The 23,103-nt window shown below is 36.7% G+C and overlaps 1 protein-coding gene across 6 annotated transcripts; it reads left to right on the top strand.

Moving 5' to 3' along the window:
- The first annotated feature begins 11,735 nt into the window (after positions 1-11,735).
- On the top strand, positions 11,736-22,620 carry LOC121783727 (kinesin-like protein KIN-14L). 6 transcript variants are annotated; one of them, XM_042181881.1, is made up of 9 exons: positions 11,736-11,813; positions 11,907-11,920; positions 12,217-12,312; positions 12,736-12,778; positions 13,586-13,640; positions 13,766-14,138; positions 14,298-14,396; positions 14,486-14,626; positions 22,344-22,620. In XM_042181881.1, exons 6-9 carry the CDS (start codon positions 13,824-13,826, stop codon positions 22,347-22,349), a joined length of 561 nt encoding a protein of 186 aa, XP_042037815.1. In that variant the 5' UTR covers positions 11,736-11,813; positions 11,907-11,920; positions 12,217-12,312; positions 12,736-12,778; positions 13,586-13,640; positions 13,766-13,823; the 3' UTR covers positions 22,350-22,620. The 6 variants fall into 6 exon arrangements, with proteins under 6 accessions (XP_042037815.1, XP_042037811.1, XP_042037817.1 ...); XM_042181877.1 differs by having other exon boundaries at positions 13,449-13,640; XM_042181883.1 differs by adding an exon at positions 13,449-13,473 and having other exon boundaries at positions 11,742-11,920.
- Positions 22,621-23,103: the final 483 nt, after the last annotated feature.

Raw genomic sequence — 23,103 nt, 5'->3', positions numbered from 1 at the left:
AACTTTATCGCCAACTTGGAATTGTAAGTCGGTTTGTCGGACATCCGCGTATGATTTCTGTCTGTCTTGAGCTTCTTTTATCCTCTCACGAATTTGTCGAACGATTCCCACCATCTCTTCGACTGCATCAGGTCCGAGTATTCTTCTCTCGCCAACTTCATCCCAGTAGAGCGGCGATCTACACTTTCTTCCGTATAATACCTCGTACGGTGCCATGTTTATCGTTGCCTGAAAGCTATTGTTGTAGGTGAACTCAATCAGTGGTAGTGCTACCTCCCAACTTCCTCCTCGGTCTAGTACCACGGCTCCCAGCATATCTTCAAGAGTTTGGATTGTTCTTTCGGACTGTCCATCGGTTTGCGGGTAAAACGCTGTGCTGAAGTTCAATTTGTTCCAAGCTCTTTCTGTAGACTTATCCAAAATCTTGAGGTGAATTTCGGGTCACGATCGGACGTGATAGTCGTTGGGACTCCATGCAATCGAACTATCTCCTTTATGTAAATTTGAGCCAGTTTGTTGGATCCATAGCTTATGAGAATCGGTATGAAGTGCACACTCTTGGTAAGTCGATCTATAATTACTCAAATAGCGGTGTTCCCTCTCAGAGTCCTCGGCAATCCCGTCATGAAATCTATGGCGATGTGTTCCCATTTCCACTCAGGAATCTCTAGCGGTTGTAACTTTCCATTCGGTCGTTGACGTAGAGTCTTTACTTGCTGGCAGACTAAACACCTTTTGACGAATGACGATATGTCCCTCTTCATACCATTCCACCAAAAGGACTTCTTTAGGTCTTGATACATTTTCGTACTTCCTGGGTGGGCGGTGTAAGGAGTCTCATGCGCTTCAATCATAACCTCATTTTTTTTGCCCCTCATTATCCGGCATGCATAGTCTTCCTTGGAAGGTAAGGGCATTTTCACCTTCTTCACTAAAATTCCCAGATTCGCCAGTTCGCACTTCTACACGACTTTCCTCCAATTTCGCATCCAGCCGTTGTGCTTCAACTGTTTCAGGTGCCCTCACCACTTCCAAACGCATCTTGTTGAACTCGCGAATCAGACTTTCCTCTTTGGTGAAAAAAGTGGCCAGTTGGGAATGGTCCTTCCGGCGCAAAGCATCTGCCACTACATTTGCTTTGCCGCGGTGGTAATTGATGCCACAATCGTAGTCCTTTACCAACTCGAGCCATCTTCGTTGCCGCATGTTCAGATCTTTCTGCTCGAAGAAATACTTCAGACTTTTGTGATTCGTGAAAATCTCACATCGGACTCCGTAGAGATGATGTCTCCAAATCTTTAAGGCGTGCACTACAGCTGCTAGCTCCAAGTCGTGGGTTGGATAGTTCAACTCGTGTGGCCTCAATTGTCGTGACGCGTAAGCAATCACTTTGTTGTTTTGCATCAATACACATCCAAGTCCCACCTTTGAAGCGTCAGTGTATACCACGTAGTTCACTCCAGGCTTTGGCATAGCTAGAATCGGTGCACTAGTTAGCTTTTCCTTCAACAGCTGGAAACTTGCCTCACACTCTGGGGTCCATTTGACTTTTACCCCCTTCTTGAGTTGTTGGGTCATGAGTCTCGCTATGTTGGAGAATCCCTCTATAAACCTTCGGTAGTATCCTGCCAAGCCTAGGAAACTCCGAATATCGTTTGGTGTTGAGGGTGCTTTCCATTGTTGTACCGCCTCAACCTTGGCAGGGTCCACTCGGATTCCCTCTTCTGACACAACGTGACTAAGGAAGTTCACTTCCTTAAGCCAAAACTCGCACTTGCTGAATTTGGCATACAGTTTCTCACTCCTCAACGTCTCCAATGTGATTCGCAGGTGTTCCTCATGTTCCTTCTCGTCCTTCGAGTAGACAAGTACATCATCTATGAACACCAAAACGAATTTATCCAAATATGAATGGAACACTCGATTCATCAAATCCATGAATACCGCAGGGGCATTTGTCAATCCAAACGGCATTACCACAAACTCATAGTGACCATATCTCGTGCGAAAAGCAGTCTTCGGTATGTCTTCTCGTCGGAATCTCAACTGATGGTATCCAGACCTTAAGTCCATCTTTGAGAACACACCGGCTCCTCGGAGTTGATCGAATAGGTCATCTATCCTCGGTAGTGGATACTTGTTCTTGAGGGTCATTTTGTTCAATCTATAGCCGATACACATCCTCATCGACCCATCCTTCTTTTTCACAAAAGCACAGGCGCGCCCCACGGTGAAACACTGGGTCTAACGAAACCAAAGTCTATAAGCTCTTGAAGTTGTATCTTGAGTTCTTCCAACTCTTTAGCTGCCATTCGATATGGGGCCTTAGACACCGGTGCCGACCCTGGCTCTAGGTCGATTATGAACTCCAATTGTCGATCAGGCGGTGGGCTAGGCAAAGCTTCAGGAAAAAATGTCTGGAAATTCTCGTACCACAACAACATCCTCCACTTTCATTTCCTTCTTCTCATCTCCTTGTAGATAGACCAGATAGGCAGGACGCCCTTTTCTCAACATCGTAGTGGCTTGGAGTGCGGAGATGATAGACGTTTTTCGGTTCCTTATGATCCCATGATACACAATTGATTCCTTTCCAGGGGCTTGTAATGATATATGTTTCTCTTTACAACAAGTAGTAGCATAACACACGGCTAACCAATTTATTTCCAAAATTATATCAATATCCTTCATGGCCATAACTTGTATGTTGTGCGCGACTAGCTTAAGTTCTCCCATAACAATTTCTATGTTCGAGCATGTTCGAGAAATCTCTATCACCCCTCCCACTGGTGAGGTCACCATCATCTTATGTTCAGATTTATTAGCAGACAACTTAATGTGTCCACACATAGTTCTGCCAAATTTCCGCTCTCGTGACTCCCTTGTTCAGTCTTGGTTTTTTTTTCTAGAGCTCAGCGCATATGCTCTAGCCTGGGAGGGAAGTCTTGGGCGGTGAGGTTGTTGTTGTCGCGGAGATTGATCACGATTCATCATTAGTTCAGCCGGTGGTGCCCTCGATTGCTGACGGAATCCTTGATGGTTCTGCCTTGTCCCCATCCCCACATTCTTGCTCGGGCACTCTCTAGAGAAGTGGTCATTTTCCCCACAGTTAAAGCACTTGGTAGTGTTCTACATTCTAAACTCTCCAAAATGATACTTGGGCACACATTGCATTGTGGTGGTTTGGGTCGAAAGTCACCCCTCTGGTTAGAGAAATTTTGTCTACCCCCCATACTTTCGTTTCATTTGATTATTTAATTTCCGACAACGGAATCTGATTCCAGCAGTGTATATTTCGATTTCCGATTTAACTTCAGATCAATAAAAATCTCAATTTCAGTTCGTCTTCTCGATCTTCCAACAATTTTGTTTTAATCTATTTATTTAATTTCTATTCCGATTTAACTTAAAAACCCCAAGCTCATTTCATATGCTCTCTCTCTGTCAACGGAGTCTGCTTTTGATAATTGTGGTATTATCTCTTTGTTCCGTTTCAGCAAAAAACAAATACTCCGAATAAAGGGTATGACTAACCAAATAAAATTGCCGAAAAATGAAAAAGTAGGGACAAAATATTCATTTCCTTTTTGAAGAAGGAAAATGAGTTTTTATTTAAATAATTAACGTTGTAGGTCTATCTCTCTTTTTTTTGTTATCTACAGAATTTAAATGTTGGATTTGGATAATTAACAAATGAATAAATAATTTATAAAAAGAAATTTTTTTCAAGTTCAAATAATAATTCAAATCAAAATTTGTCATTCAAATTTTAAAAGTCCACCTACTTCATCTACTTTATTACCTATCCACTTAATCCACTAAACATCCATTTCTTAGACTCCGTGCCCAAAAGTTCCGCCTCAACTATAGCGAAACGGAGGGAGTATTAGAACTATTTTTCTGAGAAAAGAATGCATGCATCCTATAGGATAGCATCTATTAATTCCCAACCAGACAAAATAAATTCTCAAGCCCAACGATTATTCTCGGCTCGAATGCCAAATTAATTTGGAGTTCCTATTCAATTAGCCCAATTATTAATTCCATCAAGTGGCCCAACAACTAATTTATACTTCCCCCACACTCCATGAATCGGCCCATTCTTGGTGAATTTCCTTGGCCCAAGAGTTAAAATGAAGTCCATATTTTAGTGGCCCAATTCCAATTAATTAAAAAGGCACAAAGCCTAGACTCCTTATCACCACCCGTCGATTTCTCCCTCTGCCAAATCCCCAAATCAATTTCTCTTCCAAACCCCTAATTTCATACTGCAGCCTATCCCCTTTCTGCTTCCTCATCTCGACGTAACTCCCGGCGAGGATCAGTCATCGTTGCTCACGCCCTCCTCCGGCGTTTCTCTCTCTATCTCACGCATTCCCTTGTTTCCCCTTTCTCGGACTTCAGGAACCTCCCACAGTCTGGAGATTTTCGATATAAGTGGGGTGTAGCGCCGCCACTGCCTCCGACTTCTCGCCGCTGGTTCTCCCTTCCAATCGGCGGATTTACCGATTTGGGGGCGGGGGGAGGCGTCGCCTCTTCCCTCCCCTGTCCCGTCGGAACGCCATCTCGACGGATGCCGGGGCTCCGTCGGTTTATCTCCGCGCGACGGCCGAACCTCCTCCGTCGAGCTCTCCGCCCTAGTCGGAGGCCGTCGATGCTTCGCGAGGTTCCCGCTGCTGCCGCTGTTCGGGCGGGACTCAAGGCGCCTCACCGTCGTTCGTGCGATTTCTCCAGCGGTGTCGCCGCCTCCGCGTGATAAAGCTAAGTCACATCCCCCTTCCCCCGTTGTTTCGTTGTCGTCGTTACTCAGTTACTATGCTTGTTCTTGTTTTGTTGTAAGTTGGGCAGTAGCTATGTGAGATTGTGATCTTGACGATTGAGTGTATTGTGTGATCTACTGTGGTGGCCTGCACCTCTCGCTAAGGCTAAGTTCTTCCGTTTTCTTGGCTTAAGCAGCCCTTATTGTTTTGTGGCATACTTGGTTATTGAGGCTAAGCCTATGTGATACTTGTTCATGTTGTTGTGGATATCTTATCGAGTTCTATACTCGGCTAACTATCGTTCTAACATGATGCAAGAGAGGGTATGGGGGTGTTTGTCGTTACCTCTGCCTGGAGTGTTCCCTTCGGCAGATGGCATTGCTCTATTTTTTTGTTAATTTTCAAAAGTCCTATATTACACTTATAATTGGATTTGTGTGCTGATTGATGCAAGACAACAAACATAAACGGATGGAAAGAAAATCTTTATTTTGACTTGGTTGCTTTACTAGCGACTTTATTCTCTGTGGTTTTTTTCCACTGCATCATGTAACAGTATGTTTTCGCTTTCCTTTTTTGCTTTAAGTTGCTTTTGGTTGCTTCTCATTTTTCATTCTCAATATTATGAGATTTGCAGTCAGGTTTAAAAGTATTTTAACAAGTTTTTTTGTAGTTATCCTGACAACCTTTCTGCATAATTTCCTCTAGTTTTCTGTAACAGCAGTTGCTAATGCTTTTGCATAAACCACAACTTTCTAAGATCATAAACTCACCCATCATTTGTATGATATGAGCTAAGAGCCCTTTAACCTTTAACCTTTAATAACTTTGATTCACAGCTCCTTATCTTCACATTGATCCTAGCTCTTTATTAATTTATCTTCCCTGTTTTTTGTACTTGAAATATAGTCATTCTCAACATCTGGCAACATATTTTTTACGTGTGTTATGATGTGGTTATATGCGTATACATCCTCAGTATGCCCCTTAATTCATATATCATCATATGTTTTCTTCAGATATTGCTTGAAGATATGAAGATATCAGAACAACTGATTGGCCTGGTCTTTTATCTGTTTTTTGTAGATATGTACTTACTACTTCGTATCCAGGAATCTCACACCATTCCCAATGACATGGTTCTTCTTCATGCGGCTCTCGTAGCTTGCAGTCTAATTGTTGACAGTCATTGTTTCTCCACATTACCAAGAGGTTGCTCAAGCATTGACTGCGTATTACAAGGTAGCAATCCAGGATTTGGTGAAAACTGAGAACATTAAATTACTAGTTTAATGTTATAAATCTTCCCACTTCATCTTCTTGATTGTTGTTATTTCAAAGTGTTATCAAATTATGTTGTGGCTGAGTAAGTGGAGTTTGTGGCAGGTGTACATATTCAAAGAGGCAGCATTTGCTGCTGTTTGTGTAGATGTCAAGTATCTGCAGACCAACGATTCATCTAGAAGTGCATCCCCTACTACTGAAGAGACCTTGAATCATCTCTGGCAGCAGTGTGATTCTTCTCTTCAATTTCTACAGCCCCTGTGTCAGCAAAAGTTGTTCCGGGAATGCATTGTTAACAACCAGGTTTTTCTAGATTTTACCCTGTCATCTGATTAGAATTTTTACTACCTGAACGCATTGACATTTCTTTAATAAACCTGCTTCACTCACCACATTTATCATTATGTGCATGCATGCATTCTGTACTTAATGCATTTTTAAGGATATCTAAGATTGACAATCTTCTTTGTATGTTATTTATAAGTCAATTTGAGTCCCGAATCGTTCGTTCTGCATCGGAGATCATTTAGTCCATGTAAAACCTCTCTGGCTTAACCTAGCTTAACCTATGGATATCAGTCATCCTTTTCCATAAAATGTTTTGTCTTCTTGATAAGATTTTAATGAAGTTTGTTTCTTCTTGCAGGAGCTTGGGAAGTGGTGGACTGCAGAGCAACTAGCTTCCTGTGTTGAACTCGGCCTTGATGAAAAAAGGAGTAGCTCTACTTCTCATCTTTGTAGTTGTCAAAATCCTGGTCTTTGAGGATTCTGGTAATTCTACTTCTCATCTTTTTCGGGTGTTATTCAAACCCGTATATACTCAACTTGAGATGTTTCCTACTTATACATGAGTGCCTAGCTGCTATTTTTTCTCATTCATGCCTGATATGTTGAATTTTATAGAGAATTTAAATGTTAATTGACATGTTATGATTAAGAGTAAATTTTCGAGAGGTTGTCTGTCACGGCTCTCTAATATGTGCATCTCCCTAGTTTTTAATGATTTCATACACATCACCAGTCGATAAACAAAGGATATTAGCTTCATAAATATCCAAAAATTGCCCTAGTACTATGCTACTTTGTAGTGAGAACGAAAAGCTTCCACGAACAGTGTTTCACCACTTGCTATTTGTGTGTGCATGCAAGATTTTCCCTCCATTGATTGTCACTACTTTCACCACTTTTTTTGGTTATTAGTGTAGAGTTCGTTTCTCTCGAGGGTTGGTCCGTAAACTTGTTGTTGCTTACTAACTTCTGGAGAACTAGGTTTCCAGTGCTTCAAATACAGTGACAATAGTGTTCTTTGGTGCCCGATTTCTTGAGCTAAGGAGAGAGAACTATTCCGGTTTTGAAAAATTAATTGAAAAAGCCATAGGGCTGATCAACTGAATGAGAGCTTTATGAGTTGCAATCTTGTTGATATTGGTGCATAAAAATGATTTAGGCAATAGGACTAAAAGCCTCATATCCAAATTATCACATGCCTAACCTTACATAAACCACTAGTGAGCCGGTTTGAGCCCCAAAAGCCTAATTTCTTTGTTGAAAATTTTGAAGTCACTATATTAGCCTACTTATTATATCCGTTTGTTGGCCTATATTTTCTACCCTAGTCACTAAAATTAAAGTGCTAGCACATTCTTGGGAGGGTATTTATGGTGGTAAGGAAAAGATGGAAGTCCTGGAACATTCATTAGGTTGTATTCATTTATATTGAGATACAAATGAAAAAAGCTGTCTCTTCAAACAAAAGTAAAATAAAAAGGCAGCCTTTAATGTGTAAAAAAAAGCCAAGGCTTGAAAAAATTAAAAATAAAAAGGCAGCCTTTCATGTGTAAAAAAAGCCAAGGCTAGAAAAAAATAAATAAAAAGGCAGCCTTTCATGTGTAAAAAAAAGCCAAGGCAAGTAAAAAAAATAAAATAAAAAGGCAGCCTTTCATGAGTTAAAAAAGCCAAGGCTAGAAAAAAGAATATCGAGTAAAAAACAGAATTATGCTCAAAAGAATAAGATGACTTGGTTTAGATGGTAGAAAAATCTCATGTTTGGGGTGTTGAGCTGTCAGAATTTTGTACGCATTCAGTGAGATGGGAAGGATGTTGTGAAGGATGTTGTGAGGGATGTGCTAGCATTTTAAGAATGGTGATAAGCTACTTATCCAAATATGATCACACCTTTACCAAAAGCCCCGTTACATCCAAATGAAAAAGACCTTTTGATTTATGCATCATATTGACTTGTGAGCGATGACTTTTGCTTGATTTTGGGAGAAAGATCTTATGTGCTTAAAATAAAGAATAGCTGGAAGAACTTCTCTTTATGAATTAGCGACGATGGTTTGAGACTCCGAAGACATAAATCGAACTTACATGGAAGCATTGGATGCCTAGCTCTTAGGGAATTAGTTCGTGTACAATTCTTGTTCTAAAGTCTTACTCGCGCGTGAATTCGGGCTCTACCTAATTTCTCTAAATGATTCATGTGATTTGACTTGACTTGAAGTGGAGGATTATCAAATGTCTTGTGAATGTGCTTATTTATCTAACTTGCTTGAGGGCGAGCAAGACTTATGTTTGGGAAGTAATTGATGTGTGTGGGTAATTGTTTAACTTGTTATTACAAAATGGATGGAATGGAGGGTAGTGTACTGCTGCTCCAGTTCAATTTTGACCACCTCACTATTTATTCCAGCGAGTTGAAGGGTATAAAGCTGCAACCAATATTTGCTTCAATATTCAAACATTTATTTAATGAACCTAACTTTAGTTCGATATTTAGTGTGTCATTTCATACTAAAGCCATCAATGAAGAACTATTGCCAAATCTTTATGATGCTCTATACTTGTTGGTACCTGATAAAATTGGGGTTGGACTTGCTTTGTCTAATTCTGAAGAACACGATATCATCATGATACGAGGATGTGTGGTTAGTTATTCTCTTCTTTGTACATACATTTAGACATAATTTTTTATTTAGTTGTAGGAAGTGGAATACATACAACACTTTATTATTTTTATCTCCTTGGAATTCTTCTACTTGTTGCACTAAACCTGTAACCCTTTTCTTGGCTGTGTATTCAGGAAAGACTTTCTGTTTGAGTCAGATTGCAGAGCTGCTGTGTACCAATCCCGTTGCGTTTGAGGCTATTGAGATAATTCAGCATATTCTCGTGTTACTCTTAGTCAATTTGAAGGCCTCTCTAAGCATTTAGATTCGTTCTTGCAAATGTTATCTCTCGTGGAACTAAGGTGTTTTCTGAGATAGTTCCTAGTACATAAATAGACTAGAAAGTACTTAGTCGATCTGAAGGTCGAGGGTGGTAGTGGGCGACTGAGTTCTTAACTTAAAAGATGAGGAGGACACGGTGGAAAACTGAAGGCAAAAGTCTATTTATTGATTTTTGAGCTTGCTTTGTGATCTTCTGTTTCTTGGTTGTTGCGCCTCTATTTTTTCCTACTTATTTAATTCATTCTTTGCTGCATTTTGCAGCTTATAATTGATCTGTTACATATATTATATTTTTGTTTGTTATACTGTGCCTGATGTTTTTCTACTTTTTCTAATCCACTTTTTGCTACCTTGGAGCATAATTAATTCATACATACATAGATAGCATCCTATTTTTCTTTGTCTCATATGTCCTATACAGATATGTGCTATATAAGTGTTTCTTTGATATGTAAACTCCATTGATTGTCAAGTCTTGGCTTCTTAATATATCTGTTAAATGTTTTTATAGGCTCTTTCCCAGTTACTTACTACACACATTTCCTTTTTACTTTGGCATTCAGTTTGCAGGACTTGCATCTAAAAAAGAAATCGTGGGCATTGGAAACTGGTTGATGACTCAATCAGTGTCAAGTAAAGATACTTTATACGAGGTTAGTGTTGCCACTACTGTAGCAGGGTGACTGATCTTACTCATGATTTTAATATTTTTGCAATGCAGGAATGGAAATTGCAGCTTGTTGCCACTATGTAGTAAATACTTTAACTACAATAGATGGAATCTAGACTACTTCGATTTCTGTATATTTGAGTTTGTTTTCTTTACCTGTCCGTTTGATGATTATGATTGATACAACGAATTCTGGTTTACTGAGTGAACATAAGAACAGATTAATAGTGTTGTAATATACTATTCAACTTAACTATGAGTTGTAATGTTACCCCGTTCTAAAATTTTCAGCTTGCCTGTAATGTTTATCCTTTGTGAATGCTTCTGCTTGTGTATTGCTGCATCAACTTCTGACTCACCATATGTTGTGTATTGCTGCATCAACTTGTGACTCACCATATGCTGTGTATTGCTGCATCAACTTGTGACTCACCATATGCTGTGTATTGCTTGAGCTGCTTTAGATGCTTTGGGGAAGCTTGCAAATTCAAGAGTTTTTCCTTCCTAGGTTATTGGTTAATGTTATTGTTTTGAATTTTAGTCTAACCTTGGATTTATGACATTCCCATGTTTTCCTTCGAGAGTAAGGTATTAGAGCAGTTTCTGGACCGTCTCATTGAGTAGTACTGCTCCAGTTTAGTTTTGACCACCTCACTATTTATTCCAGCGAGTTGAAGGGTATAAAGCTGCAACCAATATTTGCTTCAATATTCAAACTTTTATTTATTAAATCTAACTTTAGTTCGATATTAAGTGTGTCATTTCATACTAAAGCCATCAATGAAGAACTTCTGCATAATCAGATGCTCTACACTTGTCTGTACCTGATAAAATTGAAGTTGGTCTAGCTTTGTCTAATTCTGAAGAACACGATACCAGGATGTGTGGTTAGTTATTCGCTTCTTTGTACATACATTTAGATATAATTTTTTGTTTAGTTGTAGGAAGTGGAATACGTACAACAATTTATTATTTTTATGTCCTTGGAATTCTTCTACGTGTTGCACTAAACGTGTAACCCTTTTCTTGTCTGTATGCAGGAAAGAAATTCTTTTTGGGTCAGATTTCAAAGCTGTGTGCCAATCCTGTTGCACTTGAGGCTACTGAGATAATTCAGCATATTCTTTTTGAAGTGATCTGTTTGGTCAAGTTCCTCAACAATTTATTTAGACCTAACATCTCTTATATGCTAGTTACGTAGTTTTATACTTTTTGAAGTGATCTGTTTGGAAGCCTGCAGATTCGGAAGTTTGTTCCTTCCTAGGTTATCAGTGAATGTTATTATTGTGAATTACAGTCTGACCTTGGATTTATGACATTATGATGTTTTCATTTGGGGGTAAGGCATTGGAGCAGTTTGTGGACCGTCTTATTGAGTGGCCACAATACTGCCATCATATCCTACACTTTGCAGCATTTATAGAGAGGGATCTTAACAGTATTTCAACGGCTTATACTTAACCTGATGTTGGCCGCCATAGTGCCAATGCTGATCATCAACGCGGTCATTTTGGTTTCAGATTGCAGGCACATCATTTTCTCTGATCGGACCTGGCAGCATCTCGTGTGGATTAGCAACTCCCCTCTTCGATCTCACTACAACAGAGACCACCAAGTTCTCTAGATGAGAGTTGACTCCTAATTACATGAAGCCATCACAACACACCTACCCTTCCTAAGGCAAGTAATAGGGTCTTTGTCTTCTTTGATGTAGTTCACTTGATACTTTTTCATTTTTTACCTTGTTTTTGACTTTATTTTTGTGAGCTAATCTACTCAAACCCACAATGCAGTCACTCAGTGGTGCTTTGCTGTCAATACAATTTGCCTCAACGGGTTTACCACGGTCTTCTAGATCAACCTCAGCAAGTAAATTATCACGTTTAACTGTGCTACTTTCTCTCATTGTGCGCTTTATGGATTACATTAACATTGGGACTGGTGTTACAACTTTGAGAACAGAAACTCTCGTAGAGGTGATTGGATGTAACTGTCTTATAATTTTTTGGTCTCTGTTTACACATTATCTTAATCCTTTTGGTTTTCCTATGCTTTTATGACTTCGCATATTACAAGTTCTATTAATAGCACATATAACTTTATCTATTGTGAGTGCACTTTCCAATTAAGATAAATTGATATGTGTTTAAATCTTAAAACTGTTGGTAAAGTTAGCACACCTTAAAATTTTATGTGCTTGTACTTGTGCTTGGTGTAGTTGTGTGAACAGGCCTTTAATTCTTTAAAGTAAGTGTGATTTTTTCCGCTGCAGCTTTTGCAACTCTGTGAAACTGAAAGTGTATCATACCTGGATGAGGTGGCCAGCAACACAACAACTCAAAATATGGCAAAGTCTGTTGGACTTGAGGTATTGGTTTCTAAAATCAAAGTATCATGCAGTTTCTGTCATAACTCAGAGAGAGATATATGTTCATTGCATTTATAATAAAAAAGATTTCCCAGACCCTTTAGATCTATTGTTACAATTACATTGAAAATCAAAGTTTTGTACTCTGAAATGAACTGAAATAATCTTAAATGTACTGCAGAAATTTAACACATCGAGAAAATCCAAATACGACACATTTCCAACTTTTTCTTGTGATTTTTAACTACTTATTAGTAATGCCTAGTCGCAATTGGGTCTATAACATATGTTTATAGTATTTACTGTACAATAAGCATTGCAATATCTGCACTTTGAGAAGATTTTACCTTCTATACATATTAGTTATCAAAATTTTCATTTTTCCTTGGTGCTATCATTATCATGGGCATTTGTTTTGTATAGGTTCTTGCATTGCTGGTAAAAGCTTGGAATAGATTCAAGACAGGTATATGCTCCCTCCGAGGCAAGTTACTAGACTGGAACTTAATATAAAGCGCTTGGCAGATGTCGTCTCAGATGCTTTAAATTTTTCGGTCATTCAAATTTTAGCTCTCTCTTCATTTTATAAATTTGATCATTCTATAATTTTTTGTGGGGATGGGATCTCCTTGAGGACACCCTTCGGTTCCTTGCTTGCATTTTTCTACGCTCGCCTTAGTATTCTGTGTTCAGCACCTTCTACCTCCTCTTATGAATACAGTCGGCAACATATAGTTTTTGGTATCATGATGATGAGAAAGCTGAAATTCACTGTGCTGAAGAATGACATGATTGCATCTGCTCAGCAAGTTCAGTCTGCAAAATAAGTTGCCTTAAGAAACTTTCTGGCATCTGAGAAGATTAAGAAAATTAGCTTGGTTCCAGAGCATGTGTTAATGACATAGCTCTGAAGTATTTGTTAAGATTTACATTTTCCTTCTATGGTTTGAGGGTGTTCAATACATTTGGATCTATCGCCTAGGTGAATCAATAAGATTTGTTTTGTATGCATTTGCATCCTTATGCATTGTTATGTATGTGTCTCAGCTGAGAAAAACTCGATTGTTAAAAATTTAAATTCTATCATCTTTAATGGGTTATAGCTTCCTGATAACTGCTTGGTTTCCTATGTGCAGGTACTGGCTGCAGTCATTACGGCAGGTGCTTCTAGAGAGCCTGAAATCCTAGCTGAAATAAGAGATGCTGTTTTTTCTTTCATTCGTAAAATGGAGCCCAGAAGAGTGATGGATACGATGCTTGTCTCTCGTGTTAGGATTTTCTATATAATGTCCCGGCTTGCTCGATCACCAGAGCTACAATCAATTAAGGTGCCTCCCTGTCATGTGTCGATCTACTAGTTGAATTGACAAATTTTTCTACTTGAGTGAAACATGAAATATTAGAATATGATAAGCATCGAGTGTAAAAGTGAAAATGTCTATCGTGATGTAAGGTTTCTCAAGTTGAGCGCTGGAAGATCTCTAGTTCGTTACGATTCTAGTTCAAGGAATATGCTGGTTGGGGACCGAATTCAAGGGTTCAAAGTAAATATAAAACCAGAGAAGAAGTCAAAGTTGTCATCAGTAGTTCTGAAGATACGTGGAATCAGTAGTTTCAGAAGCAAAGCAACAATCAATGATTTCCTTTCCATTGCTGATGACACGGCTGCAGGAGCAACTGGTCAGCTGGAACTTCTCTCTACAGCAATAATGGATGGTTGGATGGCTGGACTTGGTGTTGGCCAGCCTCCGACTACCGATGCTCTTGGACAGTTGTTATCTGAATATGCCAGATGTCTTTATACTTCACAGCTGCAACATTTGAAGGTATGCTCTTACCATTTTCTTTAGATTCCCATCTTTGTGCAGCTACGGACAGAGTGCCATTATCTAGATCTTTTACTGTATGCTTTTTTTATATTGTTTACAGTAATGTGGTTTGTTATGGTTCACATACTGATATCTACGGTTATATTGGTCCATAAGGATATTGCTGGTACTTTGGCGACTGAAGCAGCGGAAGACTCTGCTCAAGTAGCTAAGCTACGTTCAGCTCTTGAATCTGTTGATCACAAGAGAAGAAAGGTCTGTATTATAGCGCGCTGGATCTCTTTTTCTTGGTTACCTCACTTCTCAAATACTGAAATTCTGCAAACACTGTTTACTCGAATCAGATTTTACAACAAATGAAAAACGGCACAGAGATGTTAAATTTAGAAAGTGGCGCTGCACCTATTCGGAGTCCTTCCACTTCTGCTGAAGATGCAAGGCTAGTGTCGTTAATCTCCCTCAACAGCATACTGAAGCAAGTCAAGGTTTTTCATCTTTCTCCAATTTCTCATCTTTTAACTTTCTGGCAGATGTCGCAGATGCTTCAACTTTTCTGTCATTCATCATGAAGTGTGTTTATAGTGTCTGTATTTTCTGTATGTGTAAAGTGTGTGTATTTGTGTAGTGCCGGCAGTGTATACATTTTGTGTATAGTGTGTGAAGTGCAGTGTGTTTATTGTGTGGGCACTATGAGTATTTTGTATATAAGTGTGTGAATTTTACGTGTAGTGTATAATATGTATTAGTATACTTTGTGTAGTAGTGTAAGTATACTTTGTGTGTAGTGCATGTATATTGTGTATATGGTGTACAGTGGGGGTATATTTTATTTGTACTGGGCGCATAAAGGGTGTTATTTTTTGTGTACTTTGTTTAGGTATGTTTTTTTTGTGTATAATGTACGAGTATGTATTTTGTGTATAGTGTACAATATATGTACTGTGTATGTATGTGTGTAGTGCATGTATTTTGTTTATATGTGCACACCATAATGTCTTGTGTGGGTATGGTGAGTGTTGCATAGTGTGTTGCATAGTGAGTGTTTTTTTGTATGGTATGGTGAGTATAGAATGTGTGTTGCATAGTGCGTGTTTTTTTATATAGTGAGCAACATGTGCATTATATGTATAGTGTGTGTGTATTTTATTTATATTGTGTTTGTGTATTTTATTTATATCGTGTTTAATGTTTGTAGTGTGTACCATGTGTGAAATTGTGTATTTTAATTGTGCATTTGTTGTATAGTGTATAAGTAGTGTATTTTGTCTTAGTATTTGTACTATGTGCCGCATATGTATTGTACGTTTTATAATATTGTAAATTTTATGCGTAGTGTAAATTGTCTGTAGTGAGTGTGCGTAGTAGGTGTCATGTCTGAATATATTGTGAATTTTATGTATATATTTGTTGTATAGTATGTTAATAGAGTATTTTGTTTTAGTATATGTAGCGTAGCGTTTGCAATGTATGTAAGTTTTATTGTTGTATATATGTTTTGTGTATGTTTGTATATTTTATTTATCATATGTTCAGTGTTTCTAGTATGTGCCGTGTACTGAGTGTAGTGTTTTTTTAATGTTTGTATTTTGTATATGTATTTCGTGTACAATGTGTAATTTTTGTTTAATATGTATGTGTGTAAACTGTGCGTATATGTGTGATGTGCAGAGGGTGTGTTATGATGTATAGTACATAGTATGTATACAGTGTTATTCATTTTTTATACTGTGTCGTTCAGTTGTGTGTGTGTGTGTGTTTTATTTATATTGTGTTTGTGTATTTTATTTATATCTTGTTTAATGTTTGTAGTGTGTAACATGTGTGAAATTGTATATTTTAATTGTGCATTTGTTGTATAGTGTATAAGTAGTGTATTTTGTATTAGTATTTGTAGTATGTGCCGCATATGTATTGTATGTTTTATAATATTGTGTTTGTGTATTTTATTTATAATGTGTTTAATGTTTGTAGTATGTACCACGTGTGCATTAGTTGTGTATTTTATTTGTGTATTTGTTGTAAAGTGTATAAATAATTTATGTTGTAATAGTATCTGTAGTGTGTGCACAATGTGTGTATGTATTTATGTTGTGCATGTGTTTTGCATATTTTATTTATAGTGTGTAATATTCGTAGTATGTGCCGAGTATGTACAGTATGTTATATAATATTTGTATTTAGTTTTTCATGTACAATGTGTATTGTTTATTTTATATTTATGTGTTTAATGTGTGTGCATGTATCTTCTGTAGAGTGTGTGTAGTGTAGTGTGTGTATTGTGTATTTTGTGTTGACAGTTTGTCTATAGTGTAAAGTTTTTATTTTTGTATAGTGGTGTTTAGTATGTCTATTTTGTGAATTGTGTACTAGTGTGTATTTTGTATATAATGTGTGTAGTATGTGCGGTTCATATAATGTTTGTTTATTTTATTTATATTGTGTTTAATATTTGTAATATGTGCCAAATATGTATAAATTGTGTATTTTATGTGTATATTTGTTGTATGGTGTCTAAATTGTGTATTTTGTGCTACTACCCGTATTGTATGCAATGTAGGCATGTATGTTTACATTACATGTGTATTATATTTTATTTATAGTGTTTAATATTTGTGGATGTATAATGTGTATATAGTGCGCAATGTGTATGAAGGGTGTTTTATTTATATTGTGTTTTTGTATTTTATTTATAAAGTATTTAATATTTGTAGTATCTGTCATGCATATATCGTGTATTTTATGTGTGCATTTGTTGTGTAGTATATTTAAATTATGTATTTTGTGTACGTAGTGAGTGTGGGTTGTATGTGCTGTCCATTTAGTGCGTAGTATAAATTGTGAATTTTATGCGTAGTATAAATTGGTATGTAGTGAGTGTGCGTAGTAGGTGCCACGTATGTATAAATTGTGAATTTTATGTATATATTTGTTGTATAGTATATAAATAGAGTATTTTGTTTTAGTATATGTAGCGCAGCGTTTGCAATGTATGCAAGTATTTTTGTTGTACATGTGTTTTGTGCATGTTTGTATATATTATTTATAGTATGTTTAGTTGTTGTAGTATGGGCTGCGTATTGAGTGTAGTGTTTTTGTAATGTTTGTATTTTGTATATGTATTTTTTATACAATGTGTAGTTTTTGTTTAATATGTATGTGTAAAGTGTGCGTATATGTATGATGTGCAGAGGGAGTGCAAAATGTGTTATGTGTTGAGTTGTGGGTGTGTGTATTTTATTTATATTGTGTTTAATGTTTGTAGTGTGTACCATGTGTGAAATTGTGTATTTTAATTGTGCATTTGTTGTATAGTGTATAAGTAGTGTATTTTGTATTAGTATTTGTAGTATGTGCTGCATATGTATTGTATGTTTTATAATATTGTGTCTATTGTTTGTTTTTTTATATTGTGTTTGTGTATTTTATTTATAACGTGTTTAATGTTTAATGTTTGTAGTATGTACCACGTGTGTATTTGTTGTGTATTTTATTTGTGCATTTGTTGTAGAGTGTATAAATAGATTATTTTATAATAGTATCTGAAATGTGCACAAAGTGTGTATGTATTTATGTTGTGCATATGTTTTGTGTATTTTATTTTTAGTGTAGTATGTGCCGAGTATGTATAGTATGTTTTATAATATTTGTATTTAGTTTTTCGTGTACAGTGTGTATTGTTTGTTTTATATTTATGTGTTTAATGTGTGTGCATGTATCTTGTGTAGTGTGTGTAGTGTAGTGTGTGTATTGCGTATTTTGTGTAGTGTAGTGTGTGTATTGCATATTTTGTATGGACATTGTGTATTTTATCTATAGTGTAAAGTTTTTATTTTTGTATAGTGGTGTTTATTATGTTTATTTTGTGAATTGTGTACTAGTGTATATATTTTGTATATAATGTGTGTAGTATGTGCGATCCATTTAATGGTTGTTTATTTTATTTATATTGTGTTTGGGTATTGTGCATGTATCTTGTGTACTGTGTGTAGTGTATTGTGTGTATTGCGTATTTTGTATGGATAGTGTGTATTTTGTATATAGTGTAAAGTTTTTATTTTTGTATAGTGGTGTTTAGTATGTTTATTTTGTGAATTGTGTACTAGTGTGCATTTTGTATATAATGTGTGTAGTATGTGCGGTCCATTTAATGTTTGTTTATTTAATTTATATTGTGTTTGTATTTTATTTATATTGTGTTTAATATTTGTAATATGTGCCACGTATGTACAAATTATACTCCCTCCCCATTAAATATGCAACATTTGCTTTTCGGCACGAGATTTTATGTAGTGTTGTTTTGTGAGTTAATGAAGAGGGAGTAAAGTAAGAGAGAAGAAAAAGTATAGAGAGTATTATTTCAATTTTTAGGAACGTTTCATTTTTAATGGGACAGACCGAAAAGGAAAACGTTTCATTTCTAATGAGAGGGAGTATATTTTATGTGTATATTTGTTGTATAGTGTATAAATTGTGTACTTTGTGCTACTACCCGTAGTGTGTGGAATATATGCATGTATGTTTATAGTACATGTGTAGTGTATTTTATTTATAGTGTGTTTAATATTTGTGATATGTATAGTGTGTATATAGTGCGCAATGTGTATGAAGTGTGTTTTATTTATATTGTGTTTGTGTATTTTTTTTATAAAATAGTTAATATTTGTAGTATTTAATGTATATATCATGTATATAGTGTGTGCATTTATTGTATAGTATATTTAAATTATGTATTTTGTGTACGTAGTGAGTGTGGGTTGTATGTGCAGTCCATTTAGTGCGTAGTATAAATTGTGAATTTTATTCGTTGTATAAATTGGGCTGTAGTGAGTGTGCGTTGTAGGTGCCACGAATTGTGAATTTTATGTATATATTTGTTGTGTAGTATATAAATAGAGTATTTTGTTTTAGTGTATGTAGCGTAGCGTGTGATGTACAGAGGGTGCGCAATGTGTGTTATGTGCTATGATGTATAGTTAATAGTATGTATGGAGTGTTATTAATTTTTTTATAGTGTGTCGTTTAGTTGTGTGTGTGTGTTTAATTTATATTGTGTTTGTGTATTTTACTTATATCGTGTTTAATGTTTGTAGTGTGTACCATGTGTGAAATTGTGTATTTTAATTGTGCATTTGTTGTATAGTGTATAAGTAGTCTATTTTGTATTAGTATTTGTAGTATGTGGCGCATCTGTATTGTATGTTTTATAATATTGGGTGTATTGTTTGTTTTATTTATATTTTGTTTGTGTATTTTATTTATAACGTTTTTAATGTTTGTAGTATGTAACACGTGTGTATTAGTTGTGTATTTTATTTGTGCATTTGTTGCATAGTGTATAAATAGTTTATTTTGTAATAGTATCGGTAGTGTGTGCACAATGTGTGTACGAATTTATGTCGTGCATGTGTTTTGTGTATTTTATTTATAGTGTGTGTAATATTATTCGTAGTATGTGCGGAGTATGTATAGTATGTTTTATAATATTCGTATTTAGTTTTTCGTGTATAGTGTGTAATGTTTGTTTTATATTTATGTGTTTAATGTGTGTGCATGTATCTTGTGTAGTGTGTGTGTAGTGCAGTGTGTGTATTGCGTATTTTGTGTGGACAGTGTGTATTTTGTCTATAACGTAAAGTTTTTATTTTTGTATAGTGGTGTTTAGTATGTTTATTTTGTGAATTATATACTAGTGTGTATTTTGTATATAATGTGTGTAGTATGTGTTGTCAATTTAATGTTTGTTTATTTTATTTATATTGTGTTTGTATTTTATTTATGTTGTGTTTAATATTTATAATATGTGCCACGTATGTGTAAATTATGTATTTTATGTGCATATTTGTTGTATAGTGTAGAAATTGCGTATTTTGTGCTACTACCCGTAGTGTGTGCAATGTAGGCATGTATGTTTACAGTACATGTGTAGTGTATTTTATTTATAGTGTGTTTAATATTTGTGGTATGTATAGTGTGTATATAGTGCGCAATGTGTATGAAGTGTGTTTTATTTATATTGTGTTTGTGTAATGTATATATCATGTATATAGTGTGTGCATTTATTGTGTAGTATATTTAAATTGTGTATTTTGTGTAGTGACTGTGAGTTGTATGTGCCGTCCATTTAGTGCGTAGTATAAATTGTGAATTTTATGCGTAGTATAAATGTTCTGTAGTGAGTGCGTGCGTATGTATAAATTGTGAATTTTATGTATATATTTATTGTGTAGTATATATATAGAGTATTTTGTTTTAGTATATGTAGCGTAGCGTTTGCAATGTATGTAAGTATTATTGTTGTACATGTGTTTTGTGTATGTTTGTATATATATTTATAGTATGTTTACTGTGTGTAGTATGTGTCGCGTACTGAGTGTATTGTTTTTGTAATGTTTGTGTACAATGTGTAATTTTTGTTTAATATGTATGTGTGTAAAGTGTGCGTATATCTGTGATGTGGTGCGCAATGTGTATTATGTGCTATGATGTATAGTTAATAGTATGTATGGAGTGTTATTCATTTTTTTATAGTGTGTCGTTGAGTTGTGTGTGTGTTTTATTTATATTGTGTTAGTGTATTTTATTTATATCGTGTTTAATGTTTGCAGTGTGTACCATGTGTAACACGCACACACACTACTAAATAGCGTTATTCATCTCCAATTGTAGTATGTATGGAGTATTATTCATCTCCAATTAACAATCCTCGTTTGGACTCACTTGCCCTTGAATAATTTCTCCTTTGAAAATAAATAGCGTAATACGCTAATTAGTATTTGAACTATTTTTCTGAGAAAAGAAAGCATGCATCCTATATGATAGCATCTATCTCTTAGTCTCGGCTTATAGGAATTTTCTTAAATCCTAACTCGACTTCACTGCGTCGGTCGGCCCTTCGCGTCTCACATTAATATTTTCCATCCTCGGTAACCAAATAATTTATTTGGGATCAATTAAGCTCCCAGCTTAATTCCTTAAATAATTCCCAACCAGACAAAATAAATTCTCAAGCCCAACGATTATTCTCGGCCCGAATGCCAAATTAATTTGGAGTTCCTATTCAATTAGCCCAATTATTAATTCCATCAAGTGGCCCAACAACTAATTTATACTTCCCCCACACTCCATGAATCGGCCCATTCTTGGTGAATTTCCTTGGCCCAAGAGTTAAAATGAAGTCCATATTTTAGTGGCCCAATTCCAATGAATTAAGAAGGCACAAAGCCTAGACTCCTTATCACCACCCGTCGATTTCTCCCTCTGCCAAATCCCCAAATCAATTTCTCTTCCAAATCCCTAATTTCATACTGCAGCCTATCCCCTTTCTGCTTCCTCATCTCGACGTAACTCCCGGCGAGGATCAGTCATCGTTGCTCACGCCCTCCTCCGGCGTTTCTCTCTCTATCTCACGCATTCCCTTGTTTCCCCTTTCTCGGACTTCAGGAACCTCCCACAGTCTGGAGATTTTCGATATAAGTGGGGTGTAGCGCCGCCACTGCCTCCGACTTCTCGCCGCCGGTTCTCCCTTCCAATCGGCGGATTTACCGATTTGGGGGCGGGGGGAGGCGTCGCCTCTTCCCTCCCCTGTCCCGTCGGAACGCCATCTCGACGGATGCCGGGGCTCCGTCGGTTTATCTCCGCGCGACGGCCGAACCTCCTCCTCCATCGAGCTCTCCGCCCTAGTAGGAGGCCGTCGATGCTTCGCGAGGTTCCCGCTGCTGCCGCTGTTCGGGCGGGACTCAAGGCGCCTCACCGTCGTTCGTGCAATTTCTCCAGCGGTGAAGGGCTGTTTATATAGCCCCCCTCTCTTGGCACTTTGTGCCGATTTTTGGGAGGTTGTGATGCTATTTTGGAGCTGTTTCTTAGCTTCCTTTCGAGCTTTGTGATAATGTTGTTCTTATTAGATTGGTGAATATTTGGGGCTGCTCTCCTTGGCTGTTCTTCCAGCCTTAGTGATGGGAAAGAGGCTCTGATTCATGTTCATTTTGTGCATGAACATAGGGCTCATTCTACCATGCTCATTTGTTCTAACTTCTACTTTGATGAAAGATGAGAATCTGACAAAATGGCTGATTTCACTGCCTAATAGGCAGCGTCTTGGCTGTACAAATCAGCCTGCTTCCTCTCCATTTTCATTCAAGCTCTCCCCTCCCTCCCTTCTCTCTTGAGTACCTTTTCTTACCCCATTTTGTGCTATCTTTGCAGGTTTAGGGGCTGCACATTTGGAGTGTTGTGGGGGCTGGAAATCGAGAAGATGTGGAGGAAGACAAGAGATGAGATTTACTACATCACTCACTTGTCTTATTGCTAAGTTTAGCAATTGTTGAAGCATTAGGTTTGGAGTAGCTCTTGACCATGCCCTAGTTTAGCCATTAGGTTCTCATTGTGTGGAAATCGAGGCATGCACCACTTGTATTTCCATCATTCTTGTAATAATACTCCTCAAGGTGTTTATCTAATAAAAGTATATCTTTCACTTTTATCCTTGAAATAATTTAATGCACTTTGTTTTTCCCTTGACAACAGTATTTAATTTATTCCGAAGTCAGAAATTACAACGAAAATTTTACGTCCTCTCAATGAGAATTAGTCAATCTGATATCCCGGTTTATCTAAAAAGAAAGGATGAAATTTCGGGGCGTCAGTGTGCAATGTGTATTATCCCGGATAAAGGATGAAAATTCTACGTCCTCTCAACGAGAATTAGTCAATCTGATATCCCGGTTTATCTAAAAAGAAATGATGAAAATTCTACGTCCTCTGAACAGTGTGCAATGTGTACTATGATGTATAGTACATAGTATGTATGCAGTGTTATTCATTTTTTATAGTGTGTCGTTGAGTTGTGTGTGTATGTGTGTTTTATTTATATTGTGTTTGTATATTTTATTTATATTGTGTTTAATGTTTGTAGTATATACCATGTGTGAAATTGTATATTTTAATTGTGCATTTATTGTATGGT

Source organism: Salvia splendens, chromosome 21, assembly GCF_004379255.2.
Source record: "Salvia splendens isolate huo1 chromosome 21, SspV2, whole genome shotgun sequence".
NCBI lineage: Eukaryota > Viridiplantae > Streptophyta > Magnoliopsida > Lamiales > Lamiaceae > Salvia > Salvia splendens.
The sequence above is the reverse complement of the archived record's forward strand: the minus strand, read 5'-3'. Positions and strand labels throughout refer to the sequence as shown.

Coding starts and splice junctions, on each gene's coding strand:
- LOC121783727 (XM_042181881.1), top strand. CDS start 13,824: ATGCTGGTTGGGGACCGAATTCAAGGGTTCAAAGTAAATATAAAACCA. Junction 14,139..14,297: donor CACAGCTGCAACATTTGAAG/GTATGCTCTTAC, acceptor TTGGTCCATAAG/GATATTGCTGGTACTTTGGC. Junction 14,397..14,485: donor TTGATCACAAGAGAAGAAAG/GTCTGTATTATA, acceptor TACTCGAATCAG/ATTTTACAACAAATGAAAAA.